Source organism: Salmo salar, chromosome 16, assembly GCF_965601325.2.
Source record: "Salmo salar chromosome 16, fSalSal1, whole genome shotgun sequence".
Lineage (NCBI taxonomy): Eukaryota > Metazoa > Chordata > Actinopteri > Salmoniformes > Salmonidae > Salmo > Salmo salar.
The window spans coordinates 92095759-92110000 of NC_138306.1; the positions used below are offsets into that span (position 1 = coordinate 92095759).

Sequence of the window (14242 nt, forward strand, 5' to 3'; positions counted from 1 at the left end):
CAGCTTATAACCCGAAGCCATAAGACTGCTGAACAGCTTCTAACCCGAAGCCATAAGACTGCTGAACAGCTTCTAACCCGAAGCCATAAGACTGCTGAACAGCTTCTAACCCGAAGCCATAAGACTGCTGAACAGCTTCTAACCCGAAGCCATCAGACTGCTGAACAGCTTCTAACCCGAAGCCATCAGACTGCTGAACAGCTTCTAACCCGAGGCCATAAGACTGCTGAACAGCTTCTAACCCGAAGCCATCAGACTGCTGAACAGTTCATCAGTTCATTCATTGACCCCCTTGTTATTTGTTACACTGACATTCTTGCACTGGATCAATCTATGTAAACTACACTGACCTCTAACCAGCACTACACTGACCTCTAACCAGACACTACACTGACCTCTAACCAGACACTACACTGACCTCTAACCAGGACTACACTGACCTCTAACCAGGACGACACTGACCTCTAACCAGACACTATACTGACCTCTAACCAGGACTACACTGACCTCTAACCAGGACTACACTGACCTCTAACCAGGACTACACTGACCTCTAACCAAACACTACACTGACCTCTAACCAGGACTACACTGACCTCTAACCAGGACTACACTGACCTCTAACCAGGACTACACTGACCTCTATCCAGGACTACGCTGACCTCTAACCAGGACTACACCGACCCTGTACATATGACCTCAATTACCTCATACTCCTGCACATTGGCTCGGTACTGGTACTCCTTGTATATAACCTCAGTATTACCTCAATTACCTCGTACTCCTGCACATTGGCTCGGTACTGGTACTCCTTGTATATAACCTCAGTATTACCTCGAACTCCTGCACATTGGCTCGGTACTGGTATTCCTTGTATATAACCTCAGTATTACCTCAATTACCTCGTACTCCTGCACATTGGCTCGGTACTGGTACTCCTTGTATATAACCTCAGTATTACCTCGAACTCCTGCACATTGGCTCGGTACTGGTATTCCTTGTATATAACCTCAGTATTACCTCAATTACCTCGTACTCCTGCACATTGACTCGGTAGTGGTACTCCTTGTATATAACCTCAGTATTTTATTGTGTTACTATTTCCTTTATTTTTTGGGGCACTTTATTTTTAGTTCTTTAATAACTGTACATTGTTGGGAAAGGGCTCGTAAGTAACCATTTCATGGTAAAATCTACACCTGTTTTACTCAGCAGATGTAGACTTTGATATGAGAGAGACAGAGAAAGAGGGAGACAGAGCTAGAGCGGCGAGAGAGAGAGAGAGAGAGGGAGAGTAGAGGGAGCGAGAGAGGCTTTCCCATTAAACCAAAACAAGCACTTGATTAACAAACTGTAGACAACTAAGAACAGGAAAGTAGAAACCTCCATATAACAGTTTGTCTTTAAAAGGAGCCAGTAGAAACCCCATATAACAGTTTGTCTTTAAAAGGAGCCAGTAGAAACCCCATATAACAGTTTGTCTTTAAAAGGAGCCAGTAGAAACCCCATATAACAGTTTGTCTTTAAAAGGAGCCAGTAGAAACCCCATATAACAGTTTGTCTTTAAAAGGAGCCAGTAGAAACCCCATATAACAGTTTGTCTTTAAAAGGAGCCAGTAGAAACCCCATATAACAGTTTGTCTTTAAAAGGAGCCAGTAGAAACCCCATATAACAGTTTGTCTTTAAAAGGAGCCAGTAGAAACCCCATATAACAGTTTGTCTTTAAAAGGAGCCAGTAGAAACCCCATATAACAGTTTGTCTTTAAAAGGAGCCAGTAGAAACCCCATATAACAGTTTGTCTTTAAAAGGAGCCAGTAGAAACCCCATATAACAGTTTGTCTTTAAAAGGAGCCAGCTACCCTGAGTAAAAAGAGGAACCCTCAGGCTAACTAATTAGGATGGCATCCAAACAGAGAGAAAGGAACATTTCACAAGCACTCTACCTTTAACTGGCTGGCAATTAAGAGTTGGGCTTTTACACTGCTCTGAATAAGCTCTGAAAAACACTGGACCTGGTTTCATAGAATACTGACTCAGGAAGGGACCTGTTATCATAGACTACTGACTCAGGAAGGGACCTGTTATCATAGACTACTGACTCAGGAAGGGACCTGTTATCATAGACTACTGACTCAGGGAGGGACCTGTTATCATAGACTACTGACTCAGGAAGGGACCTGTTATCATAGACTACTGACTCAGGGAGGGACCTGGTTTCATAGACTACTGACTCAGGGAGGGACCTGTTATCATAGACTACTGACTCAGGAAGGGACCTGTTATCATAGACTACTGACTCAGGGAGGGACCTGTTATCATAGACTACTGACTCAGGAAGGGACCTGTTATCATAGACTACTGACTCAGGAAGGGACCTGTTATCATAGACTACTGACTCAGGAAGGGACCTGTTATCATAGACTACTGACTCAGGGAGGGACCTGTTATCATAGACTACTGACTCAGGAAGGGACCTGTTATCATAGACTACTGACTCAGGAAGGGACCTGTTATCATAGACTACTGACTCAGGGAGGGACCTGTTATCATAGACTACTGACTCAGGGAGGGACCTGTTATCATGACACCTTCTTCAGAGTGGAAGGGTACCTCTGTGTGTGTGAAGTGTGTGTGTGAAGTGTGTGTGACGAGTGCCCATGTGTTAATGAGCAGAGCTGAACTACAGAATTAAACTATTAATGAAAACAATGAGTTATTTCGCTTTTATACATGTTGCACAGAAGGAAGAGACTCCCACCCTTTTCAATTCATAATTTTTTATTGTAAATGGGTCTACAAAAAATGCATACTTTCATTCTAACAATAACAAGGATGTGTAGGAGGCAGGAAAGGTGATAATACAATTTCATTAACAACATTTTGAAAAGACAGATAAACAAATGTGTTCAGAGAGATAATGATTTGACGTTTAATTTTAACCATCTTATTTGCCGTCGACTACTGACTCAGGGAGGGACCTGTTATCATAGACTACTGACTCAGGAAGGGACCTGTTATCATAGACTACTGACTGTCACGTTCCTCGTATTCTCCCTCATCGGAAGATATGTCGAAATCACTCGATGACCAATACGCAGCAGGTTGACTGTTCCACATCATATTTATTTTAGATGGAAACGACAAAACAAAATAAACACTCAGAGGAGAAAGGTGACAGTTTCACAGGTGAAACGAAACACAGTGCAAAATTACAATTACCCACCAAAATCAAACAAACACACCCCACTATATGGGACTCTCAATCAAAGGCAGATAGACAACACCTGCCTTCAACTGAGAGTCCCAACCCCAATTAACCAAACAAACATACACTCACTAAACTCCACATAGAAATACCTAACCTAGAACCTACCATAACCAAACATAACTGCCACGTCCTGACCAAATATAATACAAAAAAACCTAAGTATATGGTCAGGACGTGACATTACCCCCCCCTAAAGGTGCATACACTGAATGCACAAAACCAACAGAAAAAAAAACAAAACAAAAAAAAACAACACACAATTAACCTCCTAACTAAAGGGAGGGAAGGGAGGGTGGCTGCCGTCAACGACGGCACAGTGCTACACCCCCCCTCCCCAACCCACCTCTATTGGAGGTGGCTCCGGTTCTGGCCTGCTGTCCAACAGACCGTAGACAGACCTGTTGGGCTTAGGACAGTAGGCAGACTTCTTTGGTTCTGGTTCGTGGGCCGACTCCGTCGGTCCCAGGCTGTAAGCAGACTCCTTCGGTTCTGGGTTGTAGGCAGAATCATCACAGTCATAGTTAATCAACTTTATTTTAGAATTGTGACCAGACTCACCCGGTTCTGGGTCACAGGCAGCTCCCCTCAGTCCCGGGTCGCAAGAGGTTGTCGGATACTCTGGTCCGCACCCCGGTGTCGGATCCTCTGGGCCGCACCCCGGTGTCGGATCCTCCGACGGCCCTGACCCAGGATTCACCAGGCTGGGGAGACATGATGGATGCCTGGCCCTGGGCACAGGCACAGGACTCACCAGGCTGGGGAGACCCACTGAAGGCCTGGTCCTGGGAGGTGGCACAGGACTCACCAGGCTGGGGAGACCCACTGAAGGCCTGGTCCTGGGAGGTGGCACAGGACTCACCAGGCTGGGGAGACCCACTGAAGGCCTGGTCCTGGGAGGTGGCACAGGATGAACCAGGATGGGGAGACCCACTGGAGGCCTGGTCCGAGGAGGTGGCACAGGACGGACCAGGATGGGGAGACCCACTGGAGGCCTGGTCCTGGGAGGTGGCACAGGATGAACCAGGATGGGGAGACCCACTGAAGGCCTGGTCCTGGGAGGTGGCACAGGATGAACCAGGATGGGGAGACCCACTGGAGGCCTGGTCCTGGGAGGTGGCACAAGATGAACCAGGATGGGGAGACCCACTGAAGGCCTGGTCCTGGGAGGTGGCACAGGATGAACCAGGATGGGGAGACCCACTGAAGGCCTGGTCCTGGGAGGTGGCACAGGATGAACCAGGATGGGGAGACCCACTGAAGGCCTGGTCCTGGGAGGTGGCACAGGATGAACCAGGATGGGGAGACCCACTGGAGGCCTGGTCCGAGGAGGTGGCACAGGACGGACCAGGATGGGGAGACCCACTGGAGGCCTGGTCCTGGGAGGTGGCACAGGATGAACCAGGATGGGGAGACCCACTGAAGGCCTGGTCCTGGGAGGTGGCACAGGATGAACCAGGATGGGGAGACCCACTGGAGGCCTGGTCCTGGGAGGTGGCACAGGATGAACCAGGATGGGGAGACCCACTGGAGGCCTGGTCCTGGGAGGTGGCACAGGATGAACCAGGATGGGGAGACCCACTGAAGGCCTGGTCCTGGGAGGTGGCACAAGACTCACCAGGCTGGGGAGACCCACTGAAGGCCTGGTCCTGGGAGGTGGCACAGGATGAACCAGGATGGGGAGACCCACTGAAGGCCTGGTCCTGGGAGGTGGCACAGGATGAACCAGGATGGGGAGACCCACTGGAGGCCTGGTCCGAGGAGGAGGCACAGGATAAACCGGGCTGTGGGGGAGCACTGGAGTTCTGGTACGGACACTCTTTAGCCACACTCCAGGCTGAATGCCCACTTTGGCCCGGCACGGGCGGAGAGCAGGCATTGGGCGAACTGGACCCTCCCAGCGCTCTGGAGACACAGTGCGCAACGCCGGCGCAGGATAACCTGGACCGAGGAGGCGCACTGGAGACCAGACGCGCTGAGCTGGCACCATCCGCCCTGGCTCGATGCCTGCACTCGCATGGCACTTGCGGGGGGCTGGTATGTAGCGCACCGGGCTTTGAACGTGCACTGGGGACACCGTGCGCTCCACAGCATAACACGGTGTCTTACCAGTACCACGCTGCTTCCGGTAAGCACGGGGAGTTGGCTTAGGTCTACCACCTGACTCCGCCAATCTCCCCGTGTGCCCCCCCCCCAAAAAATTGTGGGGCTGCCTCCCGTGTCCGTTGCGGTCCCTCTCCTCATACCAGCGCCTCTCAGCTCTCGCCGCCTCGATCTCCCACTGTGGGCGGCGATAATCCCCAGCTTGAGTCCATGGTCCTTTCCCGTCCAGGATTTCCTCCCAAGTCCATGACTCCAGATAGCCTTTCTCCTGGTGCCTCTCCTTGTGCTGCTCCTTCCTCTGCTGCTTGGTCCGTTGTCGGTGGGTAATTCTGTCACGTTCCTCGTATTCTCCCTCATCGGAAGATATGTCGAAATCACTCGATGACCAATACGCAGCAGGTTGACTGTTCCACATCATATTTATTTTAGATGGAAACGACAAAACAAAATAAACACTCAGAGGAGAAAGGTGACAGTTTCACAGGTGAAACGAAACACAGTGCAAAATTACAATTACCCACCAAAATCAAACAAACACACCCCACTATATGGGACTCTCAATCAAAGGCAGATAGACAACACCTGCCTTCAACTGAGAGTCCCAACCCCAATTAACCAAACAAACATACACTCACTAAACTCCACATAGAAATACCTAACCTAGAACCTACCCCAACACTCACAACCCCACTATACCATAACCAAACATAACTGCCACGTCCTGACCAAATATGATACAAAAAAACCTAAGTATATGGTCAGGACGTGACACTGACTCAGAGAGGGATGTATAGGGTGTGTAATGTACAGGGTGTGTAATGGTGTGATTGTGTAATGTACAGGGTGTGTAATGGTGTGATTGTGTAATGTACAGGGTGTGTAATGGTGTGATTGTGTAATGTACAGGGTGTATAATGGTGTGATTGTGTAATGTACAGGGTGTATAATGTACAGGGTGTATAATGGTGTGATTGTGTAATGTACAGGGTGTATAATGGTGTGATTGTGTAATGTACAGGGTGTATAATGGTGTGATTGTGTAATGTACAGGGTGTATAATGGTGTGATTGTGTAATGTACAGGGTGTATAATGGTGTGATTGTGTAATGTACAGGGTGTATAATGGTGTGATTGTGTAATGGACAGGGTGTATAATGGTGTGATTGTGTAATGGACAGGGTGTATAATGGTGTGATTGTGTAATGTACAGGGTGTATAATGGTGTGATTGTGTAATGTACAGGGTGTATAATGGTGTGATTGTGTAATGTACAGGGTGTATAATGGTGTGATTGTGTAATGTACAGGGTGTATAATGGTGTGATTGTGTAATGTACAGGGTGTATAATGGTGTGATTGTGTAATGTACAGGGTGTATAATGGTGTGATTGTGTAATGTACAGGGTGTATAATGGTGTGATTGTGTAATGTACAGGGTGTATAATGGTGTGATTGTGTAATGGACAGGGTGTATAATGGTGTGTAATGTACAGGGTGTATAATGGTGTGATTGTGTAATGGACAGGGTGTATAATGGTGTGATTGTGTGTTAACGAACAGCGACCACCTTCCTACTTCGTCCTGTAACAGGAATCCACCCTCAGAATATTATTATTGTCGTCATTAACACAATTAACAGCTGATTTCATTACTGAAACTACCCAGCAATTAATGAGGCACAAAATGAGTTTTCTCTCCCAGGTATTGTAGTGTCACTGACACCTTCTTCAGAGTGGAAGGGTACCTCTGTGTGTGTGAAGTGTGTGTGTGAAGTGTGTGTGACGAGTGCCCATGTGTTAATGAGCAGAGCTGAACTACAGAATTAAACTATTAATGAAAACAATGAGTTATTTCGCTTTTATACATGTTGCACAGAAGGAAGAGACTCCCACCCTTTTCAATTCATAATTTTTTATTGTAAATGGGTCTACAAAAAATGCATACTTTCATTCTAACAATAACAAGGATGTGTAGGAGGCAGGAAAGGTGATAATACAATTTCATTAACAACATTTTGAAAAGACAGATAAACAAATGTGTTCAGAGAGATAATGATTTGACGTTTAATTTTAACCATCTTATTTGCCGTCGCCGTGGAGACGGCGAAGAGCCCCGACAGACGCCTGTCAATCAAACTGAACATTCCAATTCCGAGAGTTCTGACAAACATTCTGACTGAGAGACAAAAACAACAACTTCCTCCCACTCAAAACGCCACCAGATAAAACCGCCCCTTCTTCCACCACACTAAACCAAGGAAAAACATTGTAGAAACACAAATAACACGGTGATACTAGCAGGAAGAACAACGACCACAGAAAGACATCACCTGACGTGGTTGGTTCAGCATCAAGATAAAGGTCTACTTTATATTCATACTGTATATATATATATTTATTTCATCATTTCTGGATTTAAACAATGATTTGATGTAGATGTCTTGCATAGAAAGATCCCACTAGAAAAACCAGTTAGGGAGAGGGATGATCGACGAGCGCAATTCTTCAGAAAGATAAAAAATGAACATAAATATCCATGTAATAAAACGATTAGACAATATAATGTATTTCATAAGTGTAAATATCCATGTAATAAAACAATTATATTGTCTAATGTATTTCATAAGTGTAAATATCCATGTAATAAAACAATTATATTGTTTAATGTATTTCATAAGTGTAAATATCCATGTAATAAAACGATTAGACAATATAATGTATTTCAATAAACACGTGCTCTGTACGAACATGTGTCCCAAGACTAGTTTTATGTCAAACCCCATCCTTAGAATACATGTTTCGGGTAATGAACTACATGTTAATAACTGGTAAATGTGATAACTCAGAGTTGATATGAACACATATAAAAGACATAAAGCTTTTGATACTATTTGGTTTGCAGCAGGAGCTGGGCACTGCTAATTATTAAGACATAACAAGTGTACACTGCATACTACAAAGAGTACACTGCATACTACAAAGAGTACACTGCACACTACAAAGAGTACACTGCACACTACAAAGAGTACACTGCACACTACAAAGTGTACACTGCATACTACAAAGTGTACACTGCATACTACAAAGTGTACACTGCATACTACAAATAGTACACTGCATACTACAAAGTGTACACTGCATACTACAAAGAGTACACTGCATACTACAAAGTGTACACTGCATACTACAAATAGTACACTTCATACTACAAAGTGTACACTGCATACTACAAAGTGTACACGGCATACTACAAAGTGTACACGGCATACTACAAAGTGTACACGGCATACTACAAAGTGTACACGGCATACTACAAAGTGTACACGGCATACTACAAAGAGTACACGGCATACTACAAATAGTACACTACATACTACAAATAGTACACTGCATACTACAAATAGTACACTGCATACTACAAAGTGTACACGGCATACTACAAAGTGTACACTGCATACTACAAAGTGTACACTGCATACTACAAATAGTACACTGCATACTACAAAGTGTACACTGCATACTACAAAGAGTACACTGCATACTACAAAGTGTACACTGCATACTACAAATAGTACACTTCATACTACAAAGTGTACACTGCATACTACAAAGTGTACACGGCATACTACAAAGTGTACACGGCATACTACAAAGTGTACACGGCATACTACAAAGTGTACACGGCATACTACAAAGAGTACACGGCATACTACAAATAGTACACTACATACTACAAATAGTACACTGCATACTACAAATAGTACACTGCATACTACAAAGTGTACACGGCATACTACAAAGTGTACACGGCATACTACAAAGTGTACACGGCATACTACAAAGTGTACACGGCATACTACAAAGAGTACACTGCATACTACAAAGAGTACACTGCACACTACAAAGTGTACACTGCATACTACAAAGTGTACACTGCATACTACAAAGTGTACACTGCATACTACAAAGTGTAAACGGCATATGACAAATCGTGCACTGCATTCTACAAACTGCATACTACAAATAGTACACTTCATACTACAAAGTGTACACTGCATACTACAAAGTGTACACGGCATACTACAAATAGTACACTTCATACTACAAAGTGTACACTGCATACTACAAAGAGTACACGGCATACTACAAATAGTACACTACATACTACAAATAGTACACTGCATACTACAAATAGTACACTGCATACTACAAAGTGTACACTGCATACTACAAATAGTACACTACATACTACACTGCATACTACAAATAGTACACTACATACTACAAATAGTACACTGCATACTACAAATAGTACACTGCATACTACAAAGTGTAAACGGCATATGACAAATCGTGCACTGCATTCTACAAACTGCATACTAAAGTGTAAACGGCATATGAAAAATCGTACACGGCATACTACAAACTGCATACTACAAAGTGTACAAGTGCATTGGAATAACTATGCATCCTAGACAAAGAAAACAGTACTTTGTTCAATAAGTCTATAAGCACAGAAGTTTTGGCAGTGGTACATGTTTAATGAGTTACGGATAGGATATTCCTCCAGCTTCCTACAACTACACACAAGCGGATTCAAAAAGCACAATTTTAATCATATTTATTGTTATACTTAAAATAAATAGGCCAACTTTCTTTATAAAAGGTTCATGGGGGATGGTCTACAAAGAGAAACAAAGCTTTTAGGAAGGACTCTGTCTTTTACACCTGAATAGGCTGTCCTGTCCTGGTCTGTCCTGTCCTGGGCTGGGCTGTCCTGTCCTGGTCTGTCCTGTCCTGGGCTGGGCTGTCCTGTCCTGGGCTGGGCTGTCCTGTCCTGGGCTGTCCTGTCCTGTCCTGGGCTGTCCTGTCCTGTCCTGGGCTGTCCTGGGCTGTCCTGTCCTGTCCTGTTCTGGGCTGTCCTGTCCTGTCCTGTTCTGGGCTGTCCTGTCCTGTCCTGTTCTGGGCTGTCCTGTCCTGTCCTGGGCTGTCCTGTCCTGTCCTGGGCTGTCCTGTCCTGTCCTGTCCTGTGCTGTGCTGTGCTGTCCTGTGCTGGGCTGTCCTGGGCTGTGCTGTCCTGGGCTGTGCTGTCCTGTCCTGTGCTGTCCTGTGCTGGGCAGCCGTAACGCTGGAGGTGTTTGGGTGTGGCTGGGTTATCTGTGTCTGGAAATAGATCTCTTACAAGGCCCTCAGTCTGGCCAGTAGAGCTTCTACATCAGAGTCTCCATTGGTGTTGCTGGGACATGGAGACTCTCTCTCTACCTCAACCACTCTCTCCCTCCCTCTCTCCTTCTCCCGCCCTCTTCCCATCCCTCTCTCCTTCTCCCTCCCTCTCTCATTCTCCCTCCCTCTCTCTATCCCCGTGTCTCGGTCCATCCCGGTGTTGCTGGGACATGGAGACTCTCTCTCTACCTCAACCACTCTCTCCCTCCCTCTCTCCTTCTCCCGCCCTCTTCCCATCCCTCTCTCATTCTCCCTCCCTCTCTCATTCTCCCTCCCTCTCTCTATCCCCGTGTCTCGGTCCATCCCGGTGGTGGTTATGGGTTTGTGTCCTCCAGGTTCTCTACGTAGTGGACCCCTGCTCCTGGCCGTAGCAGACCCCGTAGCGTTAGTGTTAGGCGGATGTCCCTCTGTGTCATAATGAGACTCCTTGGTGGGCGCCACTCCTCTCTGTCCTCTCACAGCCACCCCCATCACCGCCGCTGTGCTCACATTGATATTCTGACGGGATCTCGACCTTGGTAAAGGTGTCTTTGTGTTTTCTGCGGGGAAAAGAGAGAGAGAGGAGGAGGAGAGATGAGGAAGAGGATAAGAAGGGTAGTGAAAGAGTCAGAATGAGAGTTGTATACAAACGAATACAGCCACACACACACACACACACACACACACACACACACACACACACACACACACACACACACACACACACACACACACACACACACACACGTTTCCACTATGATTGCAGTGGGGATAATTCAGTGATGTCTCATGCAGGTGATCTACCAGTCAGTGTGCCGGCTGGGTGATCCAACCCAACAAGCTAGGAGACAGAGAGACATTCCAGCTCCCCAGGGACCTGCCTTTAGACAGGTCTAGTGTCCTATTAGACAGGTCTAGTGTCCTATTAGATAGGTCTAGTGTCCTATTAGACAGGTCTAGTGTCCTATTAGACAGGTCTAGTGTCCTATTAGACAGGTCTAGTGTCCTATTAGACAGGTCTAGTGTCCTATTAGATAGGTCTAGTGTCCTATTAGATAGGTCTAGTGTCCTATTAGACAGGTCTAGTGTCCTATTAGACAGGTCTAGTGTCCTATTAGACAGGTCTAGTGTCCTATTAGACAGGTCTAGTGTCCTATTAGACAGGTCTAGTGTCCTATTAGATAGGTCTAGTGTCCTATTAGACAGGTCTAGTGTCCTATTAGATAGGTATAGTGTCCTATTAGACAGGTCTAGTGTCCTATTAGATAGGTCTAGTGTCCTATTAGACAGGTCTAGTTTCCTATTAGATAGGTCTAGTGTCCTATTAGATAGGTCTAGTGTCCTATTAGACAGGTCTAGTGTCCTATTAGACAGGTCTAGTGTCCTATTAGACAGGTCTAGTTTCCTATTAGATAGGTCTAGTGTCCTATTAGATAGGTCTAGTGTCCTATTAGACAGGTTTAGTGTCCTATTAGATAGGGCTAGTGTCCTATTAGATAGGTCTAGTGTCCTATTAGATAGGTCTAGTGTCCTATTAGACAGGTCTAGTGTCCTATTAGACAGGTCTAGTGTCCTATTAGATAGGTCTAGTGTCCTATTAGATAGGTCTAGTGTCCTATTAGACAGGTCTAGTGTCCTATTAGACAGGTCTAGTGTCCTATTAGATAGGTCTAGTGTTCTATTAGATAGGTCTAGTGTCCTATTAGACAGGTCTAGTGTCCTATTAGATAGGTCTAGTGTTCTATTAGATAGGTCTAGTGTTCTATTAGATAGGTCTAGTGTCCTATTAGACAGGTCTAGTGTCCTATTAGATAGGTCTAGTGTTCTATTAGATAGGTCTAGTGTCCTATTAGATAGGTCTAGTGTCCTATTAGACAGGTCTAGTGTCCTATTAGACAGGTCTAGTGTCCTATTAGACAGGTCTAGTGTCCTATTAGACAAGTCTAGTGTCCTATTAGATAGGTCTAGTGTCCTATTAGACAAGTCTAGTGTCCTATTAGATAGGTCTAGTGTCCTATTATATAGATCTAGTGTCCTATTAGACAGGTCTAGTGTCCTATTAGACAAGTCTAGTGTCCTATTAGATAGGTCTAGTGTCCTATTAGACAGGTCTAGTGTCCTATTAGACAAGTCTAGTGTCCTATTAGACAAGTCTAGTGTCCTATTAGATAGGTCTAGTGTCCTATTAGATAGGGCTAGTGTCCTATTAGACAGGTCTAGTGTCCTATTAGATAGGTCTAGTGTCCTATTAGACAGGTCTAGTGTCCTATTAGATAGGTCTAGTGTCCTATTATATAGATCTAGTGTCCTATTAGACAGGTCTAGTGTCCTATTAGACAAGTCTAGTGTCCTATTAGATAGGTCTAGTGTCCTATTAGACAGGTCTAGTGTCCTATTAGACAAGTCTAGTGTCCTATTAGACAAGTCTAGTGTCCTATTAGATAGGTCTAGTGTCCTATTAGATAGGGCTAGTGTCCTATTAGACAGGTCTAGTGTCCTATTAGACAGGTCTAGTGTCCTATTAGATAGGTCTAGTGTCCTATTAGACAGGTCTAGTGTCCTATTAGACAGGTCTAGTGTCCTATTAGACAGGTCTAGTGTCCTATTAGATAGGTATTATAAACAGACAGCGATCTAGTTTGGAGCGGGGGGGGTCACTCAGTCATGTCAGACGGCGGTTCAAATGGTTCCTTATTCCCTACATAGTACACTACTTTGGATCAGCACCATATGGGCATGGGTCAAAAGTAGTGCACCACATAGGGAAAATGGTGCTATTTGGGGGACACTACGAGGCCAGTGCAGATGGAACCAACGACAGGTGACGGCGGAGGGAACGCGGAACGGCACGACGAACTGAAAAACACAACCGGAGCCGTTGCCAAGGCGATTGTACTGGTTAGGGTTTTAACGGCAGTGGAGCCAAGCTGTTTACCTGACCGGAGAATGGAGAGAGAGAGAGGAAGGGGAGGAGAGGAAGAGAGAGAGAGGAGAGAGAGAGAGAGAGGAAGGGGAGGAGAGAGAGAGGAGAGAGAGAGAGAGGAAGGGGAGGAGAGAGAGAGGAGAGAGAGGTGAGAGAGGAGAGAGAGAGGAGAGAGAGAGAGAGGAAGGGGAGGAGAGAGAGAGGAGAGAGAGGTGAGGGAGGAGAGAGAGAGGGAGGTACCGTTCCCCAGTCATAGCTGCTAGCCAGCCTACAGCCTGATTACTGTCCACTCTCCTCACCCCTCCTACCCCCTCCACAGCCTCACCCCTCCTACCCCCTCCACAGCCTCACCCCTCCTACCCCCTCCACAGCTTCACCCTCCTACCCCCTCCACAGCCTCACCCAACCTACCCCCTCCACAGCCTCACCCTCCTACCCCCTCCACAGCCTCACCCCTCCTACCCCCTCCACAGCCTCACCCTCCTACCCCCTCCACAGCCTCACCCCTCCTACCCCCTCCACAGCCTCACCCTCCTACCCTCCTACCCCCTCCACAGCCTCACCCCTCCTACCCCCTCCACAGCCTCACCCTCCTACCCCCTCCACAGCCTCACCCCTCCTGCCCCCTCCACAGCCTCACCCACCTACCCCCTCCACAGCCTCACCCCTCCTACCCCCTCCACAGCCTCACCCCACTTACCCCCTCCACAGCCTCACCCCTCCTACCCCCTCCACAGCCTCACCCCTCC

At 46.3% G+C, this 14242-nt stretch overlaps 1 protein-coding gene across 1 annotated transcript in view; it reads right to left on the reverse strand.

Annotated features, from left to right (window-relative positions):
* Positions 1 to 7263: 7263 nt before the first annotated feature.
* The window catches only part of LOC106574944 (protein diaphanous homolog 3), a 676792-nt gene continuing 669813 nt past the window's right edge, over positions 7264 to 14242 (reverse strand). Inside the window, exon 30 of the mRNA XM_082963180.1 lies at positions 7264 to 11130. Within this exon, the coding sequence (XP_082819306.1) occupies positions 10547 to 11130 (584 nt within the window). The 3' untranslated portion in view covers positions 7264 to 10546. The remainder of the gene's footprint in view (positions 11131 to 14242) is intronic.